The following is a 24,324-nucleotide window of genomic DNA, read 5'->3' on the forward strand; positions in this document are numbered from 1 at the left end:
ACTCAAACACGCCTCTAGCCACTCAGACACACATAGCCACTTCGCTATGCACCTGGCTACTCGGACACCACAGCCTAACCACTCGGATGCATGCCTTTATGTCTTCGAGTTTGCACAAAATCTTTATGGTTCATGCAATTATACTTTACTTTTCTTTGTTAACTTGAAACATTCTAAGTCTTTTTAGACTTAAAAAGTTATAAGTTTTTTGTGAATAGTAAAGTCACTCTGATGTATGCCTTATATTTTCGCATGAGTACTTAGTTTTCTAACTTAGAAATTCTAGACATTTCATAAGTCCATACTAAGTATACTTTCTCACACTCTTATTGCTCTAACATTTTATGAGCATAATGTTTATTGTCACATGAATATTTGCTTCTAACTTGAAATTTTGAAAAACTCCAAGTTACTTAAGCTTTGTCAAACAAGTTAGCTTAATGGCCTTTTTTGACTTCAAAATTTTACAAGTCAGCCTAAAAACAAATATGTTTACTCGTGCTCTTATTACCTATGTTAAATTATATACCAGCATACCCCATGTGCCCCCCAATCGATCGAGGGTTGAAAGATCCTGGGTCACTTGCTATTTGATCGAATCTATTCGAGCAGTTAATTCCTCGTGAAACACATAGAATATATTGAAAATATTCGAGCAGTTGAACACTGCTTGAACGTATCGACCAGTTGAACACTGTCCGATTTTACCGACCAGTCGAACACTATTCGAATAATTAACACACATGCACATTTGTAGCAAGAATCGACCACGCTGCGCATAGTCTCTTTTATTACTCGTAAATTAAAAAGGACAAAACGTGTCTAATAACGAGTCTTAAACAACAAAAATTGTTCAAAAATAGATGACTGGTCAGCAAATAACCAGCTCATAAACCAAATTTAAATAATAAGTTAAACAACTTGAAATTAAACTACCACTCTGAAAGCGGTATTTAGTGATAATATATCCTCCGATGCTCGCCGCTCCAATGGTTTCTGATCCTAGCACTCCCGCTCAGCATACCTCTCCCTTGCTTCGTTGCTATCCTCAGCCAAGTGTGGACCTCCACATATAGTGTCTAAGGTAAAGTCCATAGGTCTGGGCTACAAGGGTGGAGATCTTTTTCATTTGAACCTAGGATTTCTGCTGCCTCCTTCTCCTTGGGGTGTCTCTGCCCGGTACTTTCTCAACTTGCTCGACCGGAGAAGAAACTCAATCTCGTCCTTGAGGTGATTGCATTCATTCGTGTCGGGACCATAATCTCCCTGGAAATGAAAAAACTTATTCATATCTCTCTTCCTCATCTCTTTCTTGATGGGTGGAGGTTTCTTGTAGGGAACCTCTTCATGACTAGCAAGATATATTTCCTCTCAGCTAGTCGAGAAAGTGGTGTAATTAGTGAACTGAGGCTCATACTTGATTGGATTTTTGTTTGAACTCAAATTTGCTTTCTTTTCCTCATGGTGGTCAGACCCATTATTTCCACGTTTCTTTCCACCATCCTTACGAGGGTCAGTTGATCCGCCCTTATTGTTTATGCCATTCTCCTCTTTCTCGATTGCATTGTCCAATTTCATATGCTTGTCTGCTAGATCAAGAAATTGTTGAAGTGTTGAAATTGGATTTCTATGTATACTGTCCCACAAAGGGTTCCGATAAGTTATCCCATCGGATATGGCAACCATCTTCCCCTCATCTCCTACAGCAGTTACTCTATTGGCTTCTATCATGAATCTCTATATATAATTCTTTAAGGACTCATCTTTTCCTTGTTTGATATCTGCCAAGTGGTTGGCATAAACTGGTGGAGTCCGGGAAGTGTTGAATTGTCTACAAAACTCCTTCCTGAATGCTTCCCAAGAGATAATGGAGTTTGGCTTAAACTTCCAATACCATTCCTGGGAGGTATCTGACAAAGTAGTCAGGAAAACTCTACACCGATAATCGTCACTTACTCCGAGCAGTTCCATCTGGTCCTTGAATTTCCCAACATGTCTAATGGGATCTGCCTTTTCTGTATATACTGGCAGAACCGGTGCTTTATATTTTTCCGGCAGCTGAGCTGCTCTAATTCGGGCACAAAATGGGCTGCCACTTCAGTGGTCTATCGCATCCATCTCGGAAGGTCGTTTTGACAAACCTTGCACTGCAGTCATTAGCACGTCAAGCTGGGCTTGGATGGCTGGTGCAACTGACGAAGTTCCAAGGTCTTGACTGCCTGGTCGGGCATTACCATCTGGTGCACTGTTGTCTAGTATTTCTACTTGACTGGCAGAGCGGTTCAAATTTTGCCCTTCGACCGGGATGGTCCTCCTCTTGTTGGTAATAACGTCCCTTAGATCCTTCCAGGAAGCATGCTCTCCTGCCCGATCGAACACCGTACTCTTCAATTTTTCAGAGGGCTTACTACGCAGGACTTGCTCTCTCCCACTACGCTGCTGGCCGGGGTGCAGTGGAGGCTTTTCAATACGTCTCGGGCAGTCTTTTCCTCCTTGTTGGTCATTGCCCTCTTTTTCCTTTAACTGGTCGGTGTGATGACTATCAGCCTCATCACGACCATGCCCATCTTTGAATTGTGAAGTCCTCTTATCTCGAGGAGTCCTGGTCTGATCCCGCCTGGGTGGAGTCTTTTTACGATCGGTGACTCCCTGATCTAGAAGTTTCTGATCGGTGGCTCCTGGAGGGGGTTCTAGAGTGCTCCCTTTGCATCGAGGCAGTTCTAGATCGGTCCCCATCATCTTCCTGGCCAGGGGGGGTTACTCCTGCTTCTATCCGGTCCCCGAGAATTGGCTATGTCAGTGGTCCTCCGACCAGCATTATTATTTCTTGCTCCCTGGGTGGCTGCTTGTGCCGCGGCTTGAGTATTGGCTTGGGCCAATTGGGTAGCTGCTTCTAGAGCAAGTGCTGCTTCACGATGTCTCCGGTCGACTTCCTCCTGTCGCTGTATGAGCTTTTCACTTCTGGCCTCCATATCGCGCCTTTACTGCTCTAACGTAGCTCTCCGCCTGGCCATCTCTTTAGCGAAAGACTCATGCCGAACATTGAATTGCACCATATCCTCTTGGAAAACACCTATTGCTTCCTGGAGTTGTTCAACTTCTGAAGTGGTCTCCTCGAGAAATACCCTGGGCTCAGTCTCTGGGTTCTGCAGTCCAGGACCTTCTGATCTAGCAGGCTCTTTTGACGTGCTTGACTTTTTGGATGCCACACTGGTATTCTTGGGCGCCATCTGGATACGATAGTAGTGTGTTTCTTCTCTTCAGTCTCTCAATGAAAGCACCAAAATGTTGACCACGATTTTGGCCAACGATGAGTAGACGTCAAAACTACAATGAACCTTCAAGAGAAAAATACGACACAGAAAATTTTATAGTGGTTGAGTCCCAATTTATTGGTAATAGCCTAATCCACTTGAAGTTGTGATATATATCCTACACTTAAGATCAGATGAACTTGAGCCAACTGAGTTTCTTAAGTGTAAGTAGAAAAATACATAGTTTCTCTCTCTAAACTCTCTTAGAAAATGCCCCAAGAATACCCCAAGTAACAGTCCCAAAGTCTCCAAACTAGAGAGTTTTTCTCAGTCTAAAAAGATCAAATCCCCCAAAATGATGCCATGAGCCATTTATTTATAGGCTCATGGATCGTACATCAAATATTCCCTTTGACTGAGTCATTTTTGTTACTCTCACAATATTTAATTAATAATAACATTTAAAATACAACAATATGCGACTTCTTTGGGATAAACTGAGAGATTCCCGCGTAGGTACGACTAATTCTAGCCGAAGCTATTACTGGAACTTCGCTTGCATAACGATGATCTGTCTAGTCGGCCAACTTCACTCCTTGAAGAAAGACTAGTCGGCCATGCACTCCACCGGTTGGCCAAACACCTCACTACTCGGCCATGCACTCCACCAGTTGGCCAAATACTTCACTGGTCAGCCATGCACTCCATCGGTCGGCCAAACACTTCACCGGTCGGCCATGCACTCCACCGGTCGGCCAAACACCTCACCGGTCAGTCATGCACTCCACCAGTCGGCCAAACACCTCACTGGTCGGCCATGCACTCCACTGGTCTAACATGACACATCTCTGGTCTAACATGGCACATCTCTAGTCTAGCATGACACTTCTCTTATCTAACATGACACATCTCTGGTCTAGCATGGCACATCTCTAGTCTAGCATGACACTTCTCTAGTCTAGCATGACACATCTCTGGTCTAGCAAAACACTTGACTGGTCAGTCAAAAATCTTCACCGGTGGGACAGAAATTCTATCAGATCAGTGAGATCACTTTATCATAACTCCGAAGAGCCAACACATTTATTGACTATTAATGTGCCATTTACTGACCATGCATTGCCACTTGTCACTTCTGATTGCCACGTCATCGAACTGAAATTTTGGAGATAACAATAGGCAACCAACTCTTGGCGGTTAAGTTCCCTCAATCTCCTACAGCGACAACATGTCGTCGCTCTAGAATAAAATATTTTCCTCATTTTTTCCACGATGACTCTACAGCGACGACAAGTCGTCACTATATGGAGTACAAATAGTCAACCAACTATGGGTGGTTGAGTTCCCTCTCCACCCTACAGCGATGACATACCGTCGCTATAGCCAAACATATTTCCCTCTTTTTTTTCGACGAAGACCCTACAACGAAGTGTTAGTTCCCGTCTCTTGTTCCCTCCAAATTCCTGATACCCTACAGCGATGTACGACACTAGGAATTTGGAGGATCTGGTCGTGTGTTGTTGACAACCCTGTAACGACGACATGTCGCCGCTGTAGCTTATTTTTTTAATAAATTAAGAACAAAGAATTTTTCGTGGATTTCGACTACATACAACGACGACTTTGGAGTCGTCGCAATAGATGTCATCGCTGTAGAATCTCTTTCTTGTAGTGATTAGGGTATTAATGTTAACTTAATACACAAAGGGTTGTGTTACAATAAAGACTATGGCCCACACGGATTCTACTAGGCCCATTGTAGAAATCCACACACCAACTTTATGGGGAACATATCTGCATTCTTCTGGGTGTGGCGCACGTTTGCCCTTGTTAGGCGACGTTGTGAGAAATATCAATTGTCGAGTGACGAACTCGACACCACTAATCGAGGATCACCAAAAGTTGTCAGAGGATTCTCTCGAGACCTACACCTGCAATAGATCGATACCTGGCAATACTCCTGGGCCCGAGGACTGGAATCCTAACTTGGAGAATGGCCAAGTTAGAAGGGCCCCTCGGGGTGTAATATCACTTGGAGACATCTTTTCCCCGAGGAAAGACCTCGGGTCATGAGCTCACGCGGTTATCCACACCTCGGAGACCGGCTTGGAACGTGATCTCAATGGGAGACACCCTCGCCTAAGAGAAGGCCTCGGGACATAACCTCACCTGGAGGCATTCTCGTCTCGGCGGAATTTGAAATACATCAATGAACTCGCATCCCGAGGACTCTAGGGCCTGTCGCTAATTACTCTCAATTGCCACGTGTCAGATGATCATAACACGGACAACATAAATATTTATATATACTATAGAACTGCAATTCATTCTATTATATATATAGGGAACGACTACAACGCATCCCCTTTTTTTGCAACACCGATGCATCCTTTTCTATTTTGGCACCTGGAAAGATATAATCCCAATTTTTTTATATGACGGTGTACATTGTAGGTACTTAGAATATTCTGCAAATTTTCAAGAAATTCTGAATAGTTTACGAAGCCGAAAACAGAGTTCATGCTGTCAAATTTTACATGCGTACACAAAAAAACAGGCATGCGTGCAACAGAGAGTTTAGACCCTATTTCGGTACCATAATTTATTCAGAATTTCTTGAAAATTTGTAGGATGTTCTAGATAGCTATAATGTACACCATCATATAAAAAAAAATTGAGATTATAACTATTCAGGTGCCGAAATAAAAAAATGATGCATCGGTGTTGCAAAAAAAAAAATGAAGCGTTGTAGTCGCTCCCTATATATATATATATATATATTAAAAGGTTAACCAATTTTTGTTAAAATTATAGACAATATTTTACTCTAAATTTTTTTATACGATTATACATTATATTAAACATTATTTACTTTTATGATATTATTTACTTATTTATTTAAAATTTAATTATAATTAAAAAATATAATAAAAATAAATACATTTACAATTTTAAAACTAAATAAATGTGTAATGGACGTTGTTTCTACTTAGTATATATATATATATATATATAAATAAGGTTAGGTAACGATTCTTAACATTTATATATGTATATATATATATATACGATATGTGTAAGTAATGATTCTTAACATTTATAAGAAGTTCTTGAGAGGAAGACATCATAGATTCTTATGTACAACTCTTAAGAAAAGTGGCTTTATGTTATGTACAACTGAATTACATATCAGATTGCAAATCGTAATCTAGTACAAAAGGTTAATACACTATTCTAATACAACACTAGTTGAGTTGGTTGAAATACCGTGCTTGAATAATACGTTGATCTAAATGTATCAAGCAGAAGAGGAAATTTTAGAAGAGCGAACAAAGCAATTGGAATGATCGCAAGCATAGAAATTAAAATGGGGACCCATTTTAATCCATGGTGTTCATAAGCTATCATGATTGAGAAACTAAAAGCTAATATCATCGTTATCAATGATAGAAAGAGTGAAGTTAGTCCAGTCATCAACTTCAAAGGCAACCGTTTGAGAAAGTCATGTTCTGTGTAGCGTGAGACAAGGATCGACAAGAACATTGAAATTGCAATAACTGAGTTTAATAGTGCAAAGGCATCTGATAGGACAAAGATTAGAAATTTGTTAGCTTGAATTTCATTGGGGGTCCCATCCTTGTCATTGTTACCTCCTGGTAAGGTAAAGGCAGCTGCAAAGACAACTGTGGCGATTAAGGTTGCTACAATCATACATGAATTGGCTGTGCTTTTCATCCATGACTCCCCACATCTCAATAACCTCTTGTGCTGAATAGTAAACAATTCTTGAGGATTAACTCTGTTTTTGTTCGTTGCCTTTAGAAAAAGAGGTTGCACATTCTTTTTGACCACCTGCTAAGTACGCACACATTCATTTGTAGAAATTTACTCAAACTTACTTAAAATATGACGTATTTTAGTTTGAGAGGAAGGAATACACTTGTACGTACCTCAAACCATAATAACTCTTGTTGCATTTGCAGAGCTGCCCCTGAGACAATATTGAGTCGGTCTGGAGGTGGTAATAGGGCAGCTAAATGCAACACATTATTTCCTCCTGTATCTTCAAAAGTAGCAAGAAGATCTTTAATTGAGCCAAACTCTCCTACTAGGTTGTAGATATTGGCATGACGATACATTACAGCATAATGAATAATAGTTCGATTATTGCCATCAGTTTCATAGATCAAGTCAGGGTAAGATTTCAACAGAGCAGCTACAAACTCAAAATTTCCTAATTTGGTTGCATCAAACAACAGATTTGATGGAGATTTGATTAGGCTCATTGCAGTCTTATCCCCAAGAAACAATATATGTTTCCAGAGACGTGTGACTAGCTCAAGGGTTGTAGATTGCTTCATGTTTCTTTTAAATCCACACTTGAAACCTGGCAAACATTAATTAATCAAGAGAAAACGAAAATAGGTACATCTTACTTTATATCTATGATCTACATACAAAGAGTGCGAGATAAGAAGTTACTATTAATTGAAGTTAACTATTACTTACATGCAGATTTGAAGAGTTTACTCCACCCTACTGGGCTTTTGTTATCAAATGCAGAAGGTGTTTGAGCCAAAAGATGCAAAACTGTATTCTTATTTGTATCACGCTCTGTTGCCAGTGTCTCATCAAGTTTTAATATTTCGAGGGCTATCCCTGCAAAATAACCACCAACATTAGTGTTAACCTCTCTTTCTCTTCTCTCTTTTTTACATGAATATTATGCATTATTCTGTTGTGTTATCTTTAAGACACTTGAAGATGGACATACAGACCAAACTAAGATGAAATATATATAAAAGTAGAATCAATTGTGGCACCCCTGGAATAAAAGTAGACAGACAACATTCATAAACATAAAGAAAGATGAAAATGTTATACATATATGTATATCTTAATGCTTACCATATAGACCCGTGTTGATGCAAGCGAAGAAAATGGAAATTTTGTCCATTCTCCTTAAACAACGTTGCGTTTTATCGAACAAAAACCTGGCCATTTCGGAACGTCCAAATAGGACAGCCATGTAGAGTGGTGTCATATCTTTACCACCTGGAATGGTTGCCAAATTTGGGTTTTTGTTTAACATAATATTGGCAATAGCTTTTTCACCCCAGACAGCATAGCAGAAGGCCGTGTTGTCATTATCATCAGGGAGTTCTAAATCTTCTTTTTCCAGTTTATCTAGCAACTTTTCCATGAAGTGGGTGTGCTTTGTTCCTGCAGCGAGATGGAGTATAGTTTGGCCTCTTCTTGTAATACTAGTTCTTAAAAGACTTGGATCTTCATGTATGATGTCCTCAGCAGTCTCCCAGTCACCTCTTAATGTAGCTTTATAGAGTTTCACACCAAGTGTTAAGTATTTCTTCCGTGCTCCTCCTTCTACATTTACATATATAGAATTTAAAATATAAATTTAGATTATATCTAAACAAAACTCATACAAATCGATAGAAAACCTCAAAAATAAAATAAAATGTTAGTCGTCATATAAATTGCCCGAATCAATTATTTTTGTGTGAACATTACTTTTGACTTCAACATAATTTTAGGCGAGTCTCGTACATGACATGCAGACAGGGTAATGAAACTCAACATTCTATTAAGCATTTTATCGAACAACAATCATGCATTAATTTAGTTGAGTTTTCATGCAGCTTTTCTTTTGCTGTCAGTATTTTGGGCCGCACCCTCGCCAGCGGCCCCTGACTTTTTAATTCTCTCAAGTGCATGGTATATTATTTTGATGTTTGGGAATAACGACAGCGTGCACTAAATCAGTGCATAAGAATTGTTCGACAAAACATCTCAAAGAGTTGTCTCTCAATGACTGCATTGAAGGCTCAAGTCAATTGTGGGGAATATGGCTAATAAAACATTGAAATGAAGATGGTAAACTCTGGCAAAAGCGGTCCAGACTCAAGCCTCTTGTCTCTTAGGAAGGGATTCCAATTCATAAAAAATGTTAGTTAAAATACATAAAAATTAAAATTATTAAAAAATTATAGCATCCTAAATAGAATTTTAAATATCGAAACCGAATAACGCAACAACTATACACCAAAATGTTTTAGAATTGGAACCTGAAGGCATGTTATTAAATGACATGTGGTGACTATACAAGTTAAGATAATTAACTTATACAGTTAATTTTATAATTGTAGAGCATTATATAGTCGCAGGTCGTACATCCAATTAAAGTTTCATAATCGGACTTTATAGTACATCAAATCAAAATCAAATAAATGGTATTAACGATGAAAAAATAATATACATATATATATGTATGAAGAGTTTAATTGCTATTTAATTTAGAATAAAAAATATTAATTATCAACAAAGAATTACTGAAAAAAATATCTGGAAGAAAAAAAAAACAAATACTTAATGGATGAAAAATAATGATTACAGTTAGCTTACCATCATTTTCAATCAGATTAGCAGAAAGGTTCCGGGTTTGAGCTGAGTTATTATTATCAATGTGAATAATACTCTCATGTCCATGAATAGCTTCATCATTATTAATTTGTACCATTACATCTGTCTCTTCACCATTATGATGTTGTATATGGAATGTTGTCGTAGGATCCCTTCCTTCCATTGTTTCTACATGTGAAGGAAATGATCACTCATAATGAATTCCAAATGATAATTTAAAAACAGTAATAAAAAGTTAAAAACAATATTTGATTGTTTCTCCTATGTTAGGAATTATTTTTAAGTTTATTTTTCCTTTATGCATGGACCAATTGGTATGAGAATATGAATGTCAAAGATAACAAGAATAATATGATATTGTATGGAAATTTGTATAGTTTATGTGTTTATTATTTATATCTATACATATAATTATTTATGGAAGATATTGTTTAGGGATTAAGAAAAGTTAAAAGATTAAATGAAAATAATAGTATAGACACTCTATCTATACATTGGTATGATCCTCAAACGTGACTTGTTTATTAACTTTTTTGTTCAGTTTTTGTTGTGTTTAATTATACTTAATATTCTCTTACTTTATTCGATTCTATAATCAAGGAGAGATTATTGAAATATGAAATACTATGTGTTTGGTATCTATTTGTAAGTTTGAGAAACAATTTTAAAGTGTTTGGTAAACTTAAAATTAATTGTTGTCTATACTTTCACTCGTCGATATGCGACATAAATTGAGAGGTTGTTTAAGGCTCATCGGGAGCTTAAGTTCAGTTTCTCATCATCATCACAATCACAGAAGAAGTGTATCATCCAAGATCATCACTACCCAAGGACCTAGTTAGGAAGTAATTCTACAATGGACTCTCAAGCCACATCCAAATCACCCAATTGTTAGAGAATCTCCTCCAGAGGAGAAGAATAGTTGCTAGGTGTCAGCTAGGGATGTGTTCTGGACCATAGACAGCTGTTTGACGCCGATTGGCCACTAAGATTGTGCTTTCGATTCCGTACAAGTAGCAAAAATAATGTTGTCACGATGCCGCCTGACATGGAAAGACATTCATCTATCATCTACACTATCAGAGACACTTTTTCAATAAATCAATGGGCTAAGTCTCCTCATATTGGGCCCACTTGAGATATGTTGGGCCCACCAACTTATTAAATAGTGAGTGTTTTCATTTATGTAATAACAAACCACATTAAGAGATTAATAATTGAAATCAAATTCAATTAATGAACTTAATCCTTCTAGGCGCCTCTAAATAGGGCTAGGACACACCATGTAAAAGGATCCCCAACATTGAGAGAGAGCATATATGGTGTCTGAATATCAAGAGAACTTAAGCTTTGCAAGTTATTCCTAAAAACAAGTCACTCGTGAATTAGGGTTAATTATTAACCTCGACCACGTAAAATTCAGTGTTCTTCTTTGTCTTACGTGAACTTTTTTTTTTAATTTGGTGGTTGACGAAAAAGCCAGTCAACATCAGTGCAAATATAAAATTACTAAATCAAGTAATTTTTTAATCTAGCTTGTTAAAATAAGTTGATAAAATAATTTATAATACTGGTTTTTTCCCCTTTCATTTAAACTAATTTTACATAAAATTGTCAAATAATAATATAAAATAACAAAAAATATGTTATTAAAGAGCATTATATTTAAAAAAAAATGTGACATATATTTATAATTGTTAGAAGAATAAATATGATTTTTGCCCCCTAAACAATTACTACTTATAAATCATGCCTCATGAATTTTCATTGAACTATGAACATTACTAAAATGTAGAACTTCGGTTAGTTTTCGTACTATGTGGCCAACAAAATAATAATGTGACACTTTCACAACTAATGTGACATTGCCACATCAATGACACGTGTATAATTAATTTTAAAAAAAAACAATTTCTTATTTAAAAATAATTTCAAACTAGTTTAAAATAATTAATTAGTTTTTTGACAAAAAATATTTAATTAGTTTTAAACTAGCAAGAATTTTAAAAAATTAATTCAAAACTGAAAATAAAAAATCAATTAATCATACAACTAACTAATTTTTTATTTTTTATTTTTCTCTATTCACTCTCCACGCCAACCCCCTCCTACCGATCTTCTCTTTCTCTCTCTCACCTTCTCTCTTTCTATCTCTTCCATGGCATACAACGTCTGAGCTTCTCTCTAGCAACATGCACGATGCTGGAGGATTCCTCTCACCATCGTGAGTTAAGCCCATAGATATCAAGAATCGAAATGGTGCCTCCATCGTGCGTGGATGCTGAGGGGAACACTAGGAGATTCATGCTTTATTGTCAACAGTGTACACCTCTCTGGCCTTAACCACTAGCAGAAATAGAATCATCATGAGGAGTAGATCCCGATGATTCACGACTTTGATTTATGGGTTTTGATTGTGTTTTTCTCTCTCTTGTAGTAGATCATAATCTACTTGCAGATGCCTTCTTTAGTTTATTTTAAATTGCACCATATTAGAGTTTTGGTAACTGTACATCACTTGTTTCCTCGGTATTATTTTCATTAGGAATGTTTGGTATGTTGTGAACTTGTTTACATAAAATTTGATCACTTCTTTTACAGTAACAGAAATATGCTTTTAGTTAATTTTTTTATTAATTGATTTTTTACTTTTTATTTTTCAGTTTTCCGTTTTCAATTAGTTTTTTTTAAATATATTATCTATACAAAATACAGACATTTTATGAAACAATGCTCTGCTGCGATTTTCTTTCCATTAGCACAACCCCTTTTATCGAAGGGTTGCAATCTGGTATGGGTGACTTAGTGGTGGCGTTCAAGGTTCTTGGTTCTTCGTCTCTGTCAATGGTGTTCACGGTTTTGGGTTCTTCATCTCCATCAACGACGTCCAAGATTGTTGGCATCGTATTCGTCAACTGCATTCAAGATTGTGGAATCTTTGTCATTGTCAACGGTGGTCAAGGTTCTCGACTCTAATGGCTTTATCAAGTCAAGATCTAAAGGAATTAGAGGCGTGGTGTGTTGTGTTGCGGATTGAGGAAGAAGAGTAGGTGGGTCTCTGCTATGATATGGTACGAGAAGAGATAACTCGTATGGATGCAAGGTGATGTTTGGTGGGCAAATTCTTGGTTGACAAACCTCTTGAATTCCAAGTTATGCAACGCATGATGACAATCCTATGGAAATCAGGGAGAGGGATGTATGTCAAAGAACTGGAGAACAATCTTTATCTCTTTCAATTTTATCACGAAGTGGATATAAAGAGGGTTCTAGAGGGCAGCCCTTGGAGCTGTAATATAACACAATTGATCTTTGAAATACTTAAACTTGGAGAAGATCCACGATTACTAAAGCTACATTGATTGGATATATGGGTTCAATTGCATGGTATATACACTGGTTTTATGGCAGAAAGAGTGGTTAGGGATATCGGTAATCACATAGGTATTTTTCTTGAGGGTGCTCCTAACAACTTCAATGGTGTATGGATAGATTATTTGAGGATTATGGTATCTCATGATATTGATATACCACTGAAGAGGCAGATGAAGATTAGTAATTCTAAAGGAGTTTGATTATGGGTTCAGTTCAAGTATGAAAGAATCCCTACATTTTGTTTCATCTATGGACTTATTAGGCATTTCGAGAAATTTGGTGATAAGCTTTTTGACATACCCCTGGAAATGATTGAGAAACCTTATGGGTTTATGGATGCATGTTGTTCCAAGATGAGAAAATATGCTAATAGAGGCAAAGTGGCTTCGAATAGGTGGTATTTGTGATGCTCAGTTCATGGACAGTGTGAGTACAAATCAACCTAGGGAAAATAACACACAAGCTATGTAGATTGATGGTTCTTCATCAATGGTAGCACACAAAGACATCCACTATCCAGGTACTCAAGTGACTGATGGGGAAGAGGATGCTTAGAGTACTTCTAATAAGGACGAGGCAGCTTTGGTAGTCTTTGAGTCCAAGAGATGACATACAAGTGGGAACCGTGACCAAGGGAGACACACTGATGAGGATGTAGCTATGATGGTTAACAAAGATGTTGGTTCAAAAAACTTTATTGGGGCGGATTCTGTCACGCAAGCCCGCCATGGAGCATGAGTTCGTTAAGTTGGAATTGTCGGGGGTTTAGGAACCATTAGAATGTTCAATTCCTCAGAGAAATTGTTTCTCAAAAGATACCCAATTTTGTTTTTCTTAATGAAACTTTAAGTAGAAAGAAGAAGATGGAGAGTATTGGGAGATCTTTAGGTTATGAGGGGTTGTTTGTTGTTAATCTAGAAGGGCGTAGTGGTGGAGTTTCCATGCTTTGGCGTCACCAAGAGGAGGCTTCCATTCTTAGCTATTCAAATCGCCATATTGACTTGATCACTAAAGTAGATGGGGTGGTTCAGTAGCACTTGACGAGTTTCTATGGTGAACCTAATAGATCGGAAAGAAGGCATTCTTGGGATTTGATTAGATCTTTGAGGACTAGGGGCTTGGATCCTTGGTGCCTTATTGAAGAATTCAACAAATTCTTGAGTAATGAAGATAAAATAGGAGGAAAACCTTATCCTAGTTTGCTCATTGAGGGGTTTCAATAGGTGATTTTTGACTGTGATTTGGTAGACTTGGATATTCATTGTTACCCTTTTACTTGGAAGCGTGGGAGGGGAACCCAAAATTAGATTGAAGTTAGGCTTGATCGTGCGATAGTTTCTCAAGATTGGCTGGCATTATTTTTGGAGGCTCAATTAACCAATCTCGCTTATTCTTCATCAGATCATAGCCCTATATTTCTTCAACCCAATACTCCTTCTATTGTTCATGTCTCTCAGTCTTTTCGGTTTGAAAATGCCTGGCTGAGAGAGCCCTTATATGGTCAGATGATTAGCGGTATTTGGGAGAGTCATATTGTTCATAATTGGAATGATAAGCTTGCCCATTGCAGTAAAGCTTTGATGGTTTGGGCTAATAATATCACTGGAAATTTTAAAGGTAGATTAAAAACGAGCAAGGACATTATTTGAAAGCTAAAAAATTGTTGGGACGCAACTTCTATTTTTCGGTACAAAGCTGCGGAAGTTGAGTTTATGGAGACTCTTTACCAAAAATTTTTTTTTCGCCAAAGGTCCAAACAATTGTGGCTCAAAGTCGGGGACCATAATAGCAAGTTCTTCCATGCTATTGATTCAACTCGGAAATGCCAAAATACTATTCACAAGTTGTAGAAGGATAATGGAGATTAGGTTGTGTAGTCTCACGGTTTGGTTGAAAATATCTTAGATTACTTTACTCATCTCGTTTATGCTTCTCCTACTACCTTGTTGGATATTATTGATCTAATTCCTCTAACTAGTTCAAATTTTCAAAATGGTTTGTTGTTGTGTCCTTTGTCTATGGAAGAGATCAAGGCAACCGCCTTCCAAATGCACCTTGATAAAGCCCCAGATCCAGATGGTTTAACCCCTGCTTTCTTTCAAAAGTTTTGGCATGTGGTTGGCGTGGATGTTGTTAAAATGACCCAGGATTTCTTCGCTACTTGTGTGCTTCCTGCTAAGCTTAACGACACCCACCTCGTTTTGATACTGAAAAAGCCATCTTGTACTACTATAGGTGATCTTCAACTTATCTCTTTATGTAATGTCATTTACGAGATTATGTCAAAATCTTTAAGAAACAAGTTGAAAGTGGTTTTGGTGCATTGTATTTCTGACAACCAAAATGTGTTTATGTCTGGGTATCTTATTTGTGATATCATTATGGTGTCTTTCGAGATTCTTCGTTATCTCAAAAATAAGTCTAAGGGGAAAACAAGAATCGTGACGCTTAAGTTTCACATGAGCACTACAACAATTTTGACATTCAATGACTCCCTACAATGTCTTACATCAATGGTGTAAGACATTAAAAATTATGAGAGATTTTAAATGTCTTATGTTGGGAGACATTGAATTTTTTTATTAATTACTAAAATTGTAAGACATTAAAAGTGCAGGGAGACGTTGAGTATTTGGGGTCTAAACACATGTCTGTGGGGACATCCAACGTCTCCCACTGGAAGACATGCCACGTGTCCCACGTCTTCCATTGGGAGACGTTAGATGTATATGACTTCCAACGTCTCCCACTGGAAGACGTGGGACACGTGGCACGTCTTCCAGTGGGAGACGTTAGATGTCCCCACTAGTAATAACCCCCTCTTTCCTTCCCTCTCTTAGACACACATGCACAAACCAGAGAGCACAAACCAGAGGCATTCAAGGCGATTTCTGCGATTTCTAGGGCACAAAAGGTAAGGTTTTCTCTCTATTTTCATGGTTTTACTTAGTTTTTTTTTTTTTTAAAAAAATCTTAGGTTATACATAAAAATGAATAGTAAATGCGATTTTGTGTTTGTTTTTCATTATTATGAACTTTTCTCATAGATTGTAGGATTTTCTTAGATTTTCCTTAGTTAGTTTCTAAGAAAATTTATAATTTGTTGACAGTGTAGAAATTATTTTAAATTTACATATCACATTGTGTAGATTTCATTAAATATATATGTTTATGATTATTTTTAATTATTATTATTTATTTCAAAATTTAGCTATATTTATTTATATATCTAATTTTTTTATTTAAATTATAGCTATTTTGATTATATATAGTTATGTTAAAATAAATTTATTAAATAATTTTTAAAATATAATTATATGAAAAGTTTTATGTTTTTGTTGATTATTGAGTTTTTAGGTTATGAAAAGTTTTATTGATTTTTTGTTTAGGTTAATTAGTGGTTCATTGGAGTTTTTTTTTTATTTGTTTAACAATCATTTACTTATTAGATATTTAGCGATATTTGTTTAATAATCTTTTACATATTAATTAATTTAATTTCATAGGTTGTGATTTTGTTGGTGAGATTTTAAAGGGTATTTTTTACATCAAAATTTCTATATCAAGCACACATTTGAGGTAGTTAAGTTTCTAAAATTACAATAATAAGTTATATATTGCTAGATATTTAGTGATATTTTATTTATTATTTATTAATTTAATTTTATTGGTTTGTGGATTTAATAGCAAATTCGATTACTACGTGAAGTAATTTTGCTAGCTTTTGGATTATTAATTGCAAGAGGTACATATATATTCTCTTACATCTACTTTTAATATTATTAAACAAATGTTAGAGGAGTTTGAATATCTTAAATATTCACTCATAGTGAAGTAGATTCTGAGATTAAAATTGTGTGTTGTGGTGATAACGGAAGGTTGAGAACATGTGTGTTTTAGTGAAGTAGGTTATGAGAAATTTAGTTGTATGCTGCGGAGCTATAAGGAAGAAACTTATTGTATGTTGTTTGAATTGTTTGTTTTGTTATTCACATGCAGATGGTTAGGTCACTATTATAGGGGAAATGCTGTCCGATTTTATCTAGAATAATAAACAATTAACTTTATATAGACATCCAACTTTATCACGTGCTTATTTAGTGTCGTTTCTTTTATTTTTCATAGACATAGGAGAAGATGTAGATAGACAATGAATGTCAGCAAATATGTTATCTGCAGAATATAGGAACAGGGCCGATTTCTTCTTAAGGTTTTGTTTAGAAAATGTGAAATACCCAAATTTTACTTATTGTCCATGTCTTAAGTGTGGAAATGTTAAAAAGATGAATCTTAAAAAAATATTGTGTCTAACAAATGTTGTGTTTCTTGTATATGTCTAACAAATATTGTGTTTCTTGCATATTTTTATTTTATTAATTACGTCAATTTAAATTAATATTAAATTGATTTCAATTTAATTAATTATTAAATAAATTTAAATTAATATTAAAATAATTTCAATTTAATTAATTATTAAATCAGTTTAAATAATTTCAATTTAATTAATTATTAAATCAAATTAAAATAATATTAATTATAAATTAATTTAATTTTTTTTAAACCTGGGAGTCCCACGTCTCCCAGTGGGAGACATTGAATGTCTCCCAGAGACTTTCAACCTCTCCCACTGGGAGACGTGGGAGTGTCTCACCTCTCCCAGTGGGAGACATTGAAAGTCTCCCAGGAATTTTCAATGTCTCCCACTGGGAGAGCCGGAAATACTAAGCCCACTAAAGGAACAAAAATAGCGGGTAAGTTGCTGTCAAAATCCGCAACAAAAGACTTGGTTTTTAGTTATTTAAATGAGTCCATGTTTCCTAATCTCATTAAGTCCTCTCGATACCGCTCTAATTTTCATGATTCTTTTTTTATCCTATCTTTTGATTACGCCTGAGTTGCTTGTTCGACAAAACGTCCCTTTTATATAAAATAATGGGATTGTAGCGTCTCTAATTTAATTTTCGTCACCCCTTCCCAATTACTATAATGAAAAAAAGGGAATATCAACGCATCTGAAAATAAACGATTGATCTCTATCAATAATCCTGCAACGTCTCCCAGTGGGAGAGGTTGAAAGTCCACGTTTTTGGACACTTTTCAACCTCTTCCACTGGGAGACATGGGATGTCTCTTACCTCTCCCATTGGGAGACATGAGATAAACACTTACAATGAATCCACCTACAACGTCTCCCCCTATGGGAGACATTGTAGACTTTCAATGTCCCCCAAATAAAGTCATAAAACCCTTATTTTGTTGTAGTGGAGTAGAGCTTATGATAGAGTGGATTGGTCTTATTTGGAAGCTATTAGTATCAAAATGGGATTCCATAGAATATAGGTCCAACTGGTTCTCTCTTGTGTCACGACGATTTCCTATTATTTGGCTATTAGTGGGAGGCTGATTGGTCCTTTTAAGCCTACTTGTGGGATTCAACAATGTGACCCTATCTCTCCTTACTTATTTCTCTTATGGGCTAGAGGATTCTCATCCATTCTTCATCATTTTGAGCAAAAGGGTTGGCTTCATGGTTGTAAGGTTGCTAGAGGATCCCCTTCTGTTTCTCACATATTGTTTGTCGACGATAGCTATCTCTATTCCCGGGCTAATGTTGAGGAGGTTCGGAAAGTTCAGTTGTTATTAAAGAAATTTGAGCACGCTTCTGGGCAGAAAGTGAACATTGCCAAGTCTTCCTTATTCATTAGCAAAAACACAAACTGGTATAGCTGTGAGGTTATTTGTGAGTTGTTGGGAATGTCAGAGGCTACTCCTCACATTCTTTATTTGGGCCTTCCTAGTTTGATTGGGAGAAACAAGAAGGCTATTTTGGGTTTTCTAAAGGATCAAGTTCGGAAAAGGGTCCAAAGTTGGGATGGCAAGCTTCTTTCTAGGGTTGGCAAAGAGGTTCTTCTCAAATCAATTTCCCAATCTCTCTCTTCCTATGCTATGAGTGTTTTCTTATTGCCTCTTGAGCTCTACTCGGATTTAGAGAAGCTTATGAGTCGTTTTTGGTGGAAGTCCTCTAGTAGTAACGGTCGGGGTATATTTTGGAAGATTTGGGATTTGTTATGCACTCATAAACATGGAGGGAGTATGGGATTTCACCACCTTAGAGACTTCAACTTAGCCATGCTTGGGAAGCAAGGTTGGCGGCTTCTTCACTTTGGAGATTCTTTGGTGGATAAAATTTACAAAGTTAGGTACTACTCACACATCACTTTTTTGGATGCTTCTATAGGTAGTAATCCAAGTTTCGTTTGGCACAGTATTTGGGAAGCTCGCAGCTATATTAGTTGAGGGTGTTCATAGAAGTGTGGGTTCAGGCGAGAGTATTCTTATTCGTGGGAAGCCTTGGCTTCTAGATGCCCATAACCCTTTTGTGATTTCTAGACACCATGGTTTGCGCAATCAAAAGTGAGTAAGCTACTAATGTGATTCTCATGAGTGGGACGAAGTCCTTATGGTGGATCTTTTTGAGGAGAGAGATCGTAAGCTCATATTGAGTTCACCTCTCAGCTGGTATTTTGGGAAATATCACTGATATTGGATGCAAGAAACAACTGGAATTCACTATGTTTGCAACGCCTATCACTTGTTGCAAATTTCTAAAGGGTGTTGGACCTCAGATAAAAATTCAGGGTTTTTGAGAACTTTATCGAATTTAAAAATTCCTTCAAAGGTGAAGAACTTTTAGTAGAGAGTTATTTTAGGTTGTCTTCCTACCAAGTTGAATATGAAATTGCGTTTTGTAGATATTAATCATTGCTGCCCAGTTTGTATGATAAAGTATGAGTCTGTGATGCACGATCTTTGTCTTTGTCCCTTTGTGCGCTCTTGCTGGAATAATATTGGTCTGCTAAGTGAGCCATCAAATTGGGCCAACTTTGGCAGCTGATTTGAGCACTTAATCTCGGGTGGGATAGGTAGGAATTTTATTTGGCTAGCATGATTTGTTGGATGATATGGAAGGCTTTTAATGATGTGGTTTGGAAAGGGCTTAAGTCGGAAGTGCAGGGAGTTTTCTTAGTTGCAGTTACTCATCTTGATCAGTGGAGTGATGCTTAAAAGTGTGAGTTTAAAGTGGATAAAGCTTCGGCTCGATTTGCAAGGAATATTGAGTAGTGGACTAAACCATTGCAGAATAAGATCAAGGTTAACGTTGATGCCACCCTGTTTCTAGTTGATGAGTTCCATAGTTTTCACTGGGTTGCTCGTGACCATCGTGGGGATCGATTTGAAGCTCGCTGCCAGGTGAGAAAATGTCTTGTTTTGCCTTCTATTGCCAATGCCACTGGGTCAAGCTTCAAAATGTAATCATTTAGTCTAATTGTCAGATTGTAGTCCAAGCTATTCATAGTAATCTTCTCGTCTCCATTTGGTCTGATTATTGGGGATTGTCAGGCTCTTAGATCTTTCTAACTGTACAAACGTGTCTTTAGTTTTTGTGAAATGCTATGTTAACCAAGTGGCTCACTACATAGCTTGGAGTTCTTGTATTCATTTAGGGTGTGTGTATAAATGAGCTAATGTTCATTCTGAGTTGTATTCTTTGTTACAGGCTGATTTAGTTGTTTAATAAAATAATGCAATTCTTTAAAAAAATTACTATTTTGAAATTATTTATAGTTTAATTATTTTTTAAATTATTAATTATTTTTTATAATAGAATAATTTTTAAAATTTTAAATTAATTTTTTTAAAAAAATTATAAACGTTGCGCCATCAGAGTGCCACGTGAGTATTCAGCTAACTACATAGGATGGAAACTAACGAAAATCTAACATTTTAATAATGTACATAGTTTGGAGAGAAAGTTTTAACAAAATAAAAATATTAGGAGACACACAACCTCAAATTAATATTAATTGGAGGGCAAACCTCCAATTTATTATTTCAATAATAAACCGGTCACTATCATTTTTTTCCTAATTAATTAGGATTATTGCGATCATGTATTTACCACTCCAAAGAAACAAAATTACATAAATGGTAATTGAGATTCACAAAAGTAATAAAAATAATACCTATAAGACCATTAAGTGAAAGAATAAAATAGTGAAATCAAGACTTATTATTACTAATTTTGAATTAAAATTAAAATGCGTCCTTAAGTTTTATAGGAAGAAATATGTTATATTCTTTTAAACTAAAGCCTTGTAGTGGACAAATTTTAAACTATATGTTTCTTTGAATGGTGAATTTTTTAATAAATTTTAATTTATATATTTAAAAAATAGTTTTGTTCTAAAAAAAACTTAGATAAAGATAAACTTTTGAGGAGAAGATGATGCATATATTTTTCATAAATAAATCATTATATATTTCTAATTAATCAACAAATCATTAAATTAGGATCTAAAGAATGATGGATGTATATTAATCTTTTTTTTCTTTTTTTTTTTCTGTAGACACCACTTCGAATTAATTAATTATCAATAAATATGTGTAAAAATGGACAAAATATCCTCAATCTTAAGAAATAAAAATTTATTTTGTTAGCACACCTCGAAAAGTACTAGTATATTATTTCTATGTTAATTTTTACTAGTTTAAAAATTGAATATTGTGAATTTATGTATTTGAAAAGTCACTTTGTAATTAGAATTAAGTGTAATTTGGAATAATTATTTAATTTGACGTGTTTGTATGATCATATAACTATATACTAACTATGTAATTGAGGGATCTTAATTACACTCTCCAATTCTCACTGTCTCATAAGAATTGAGTGTAATTACTAATTACTATTGATTTTGAACAGTATTTGTTATAAAATAATATTTTTCTGTGTAATTACTAACTATTTTATTATATATGATAATATGAATTCATAAGTAATTATCATTTTAAATCTAAACACATTTTATATTTTAAAATATAATTTAATTATTTTGATATGTAAATACTACCCAAATAATTACAATGACTTAGTAGTTATATAGTTGTTTCCAAACACAAGTATTCTAATAAGATAAGTTTTTTTATATGTATGTTAGGTTTTAGTTTAAAAAAAATTGCGATTACAACTTTTTTGTGGGTGTAAAAAACATACATTAATCACTTATTTTTACAACAATAAATTTTAGAGGTTGATTTTTTTTTTAATGAGGGTGAGCCGAAAGGAAAAAAAGTGTTTCTAGACTGAGAACCATGCAAAATTTTTAAAACAATATTTTTTTGTTGTCAAGTACTACTATTAGAACACTCTATAAATGTATATACTTATATAACCCTGAAATTTTTAGAAAAGAGGAGAAAATATATATGTGAAAAATTATATGCCTAAAATTGAAATTGCTAGCACGTCAAAGTGTAATTTTTATAATTAAAATAATTAAGCAGTTTCGACGAACGAATGCATACATGGAATATTGATGAAAACTCAATAACAAAACAATATGTTCAGTGTACGCCAAAGAAGACTAAACAAGTGTCTCATCAAGTATATATATGGAAGAGTTTTTAACTTCAATACATCATCAATATATAAATTTATATTTTAAAAATTTTATTTTAGAATTAAAAATGAATTTCTAAATATAAAATTAAATTAGTTATTTATTAATAATCATTATGTGATTATAACATAAAAAAAATACACAATTAATTTATTGATAATTATATAAGTAAAATCTCTAAATTATTTTATTTTTAACACTTTAGTTCTAATTTAAATATTAAACAATTTTTTTAAAAAATTATGGTCCTGTATATGCTCTATAATTTTCTTTTTATTAAGAATTCAAAAATCTCTTATCTTTTGTAGCAATTTTTGGATATATTATTTCACAAAACAAACACATTAATCTCTATTAATCGTTAATGATGCTATATTCAATTATTGTCTATAACAATTTAATCCATTTGAGTAATTTTTATATAATAACTAGCAATACCATCACCAACTATGAAATATGTATACAAAGATACTATTTTACTTAAAAAAAATTAGTTGTTCATAGATTATTAATTATTGTATTTCTAATATTAAAATTTAAATAAATAATAAAATGTAAATAATTTGTTAATGATTTATAATTTAAAAGTGTTATGTTCAAGGACTCTAGTATAAAAAAATAAAAACAATTATGAATCGTAATTGGAAAAAAATTAATTGATATTTGAGTTAAAAATATTTATTTTTTAGAAATAATTTAATGATTATATTAAAATTTATATAAGATAAATTTTAATTAACATTATTTTTAAGGAAATAATATATTTTGAATAAATATTATTATTTTTCTAATTAATCACAATCATTCAATAATGATTCAACAAATGAAAAAAATGTAAAATTGATGTAACATTAATTACTAACCCATATATATGTTAAATCTCTTGAGGAATATCTGACCCATTCACATGAAGTATATATGAAAATCTTTTTCAAATTTTAATAAATTAATTAACAACGTACATACCTCTATGGAGATATAGCGCTGAAAGTTGTCGAGCAATTTCACAGTACTTCTATTTGCAAGTAATATTGAGTTTGGGATCGAAGACCAGATCAACTAACATTCTTGACTACTATATAATATATATATAGATAGATAGTTATATAAATTTAAATTGTTGGAGCACAACTGAAGATAAGACTCTTATAAAAAAAAATACTAATTTGGTTGACGAAGACTTGAAAAGTAGGTAAGTTTCTATTTTCCTCCAACAACTTATATAACTTTTATCTTCGTTTAATCATATCTAATTGGAACTTATGATGGAAAAAGACATTAAAATTATTATATTGCACCTCAATTTTTTTTTGTTTATTTGCAATAATGGATGTTAGCTTTTTTATTTTTTATGTGGAAAATTAGTGTACGGGAATCTCTCCAATATCTTCCTGTCGAAGGAAAGTTGAGGCATTAAAGCCATTGTGGCCCATGATGGTATCGAATCATGCAATGAGTGCGCAAAAATGCAAGTTTCGCTGAAGTTTCCGCAGGTTCAACTCTGCGGCTCCTTAAGTATATGGGTTTGAATAATAGTCGACTTTTGGGTATCAGTCCCTTCAAATTGGAATAGATTTGTAAACAAAAGTCCTCAAATTGAGTTTTCTTTACTCTAACATCTCTTTTGTTATTCTGTATAAACTAATCTTCACGATGAATTCTGACATCATCTCACGACTCTATTGGAAGAAAAAAAGTTTTGAGAATGCTTTAGTTTAATTAATATATACCAAAGAAAAAGTGGCAACAGACCATGAAAGTAAAAAAGTGATAAGATGGGTCATTTCTTCATATCC

At 34.7% G+C, this 24,324-nt stretch overlaps 1 protein-coding gene across 2 annotated transcripts; it reads right to left on the reverse strand.

Annotated features, from left to right (window-relative positions):
- Positions 1–6,329: 6,329 nt before the first annotated feature.
- On the reverse strand, positions 6,330–23,706 carry LOC133801943 (protein ACCELERATED CELL DEATH 6-like). Of its 2 annotated transcripts, XM_062240173.1 has the most exons (7): positions 23,495–23,706; positions 10,401–10,738; positions 9,678–9,863; positions 8,163–8,639; positions 7,764–7,913; positions 7,205–7,641; positions 6,330–7,106 (listed from the first exon to the last, which is right to left on the reverse strand). In XM_062240173.1, exons 2-7 carry the CDS (start codon positions 10,447–10,449, stop codon positions 6,489–6,491), a joined length of 1,917 nt encoding a protein of 638 aa, XP_062096157.1. In that variant the 5' UTR covers positions 10,450–10,738; positions 23,495–23,706; the 3' UTR covers positions 6,330–6,488. The 2 variants fall into 2 exon arrangements, with proteins under 2 accessions (XP_062096157.1, XP_062096158.1); XM_062240174.1 differs by lacking the exon at positions 10,401–10,738 and having other exon boundaries at positions 23,495–23,705.
- Positions 23,707–24,324: the final 618 nt, after the last annotated feature.

The sequence above is a fragment of the Humulus lupulus genome, chromosome 9 (assembly GCF_963169125.1).
Source record: "Humulus lupulus chromosome 9, drHumLupu1.1, whole genome shotgun sequence".
Taxonomy (NCBI): domain Eukaryota; kingdom Viridiplantae; phylum Streptophyta; class Magnoliopsida; order Rosales; family Cannabaceae; genus Humulus; species Humulus lupulus.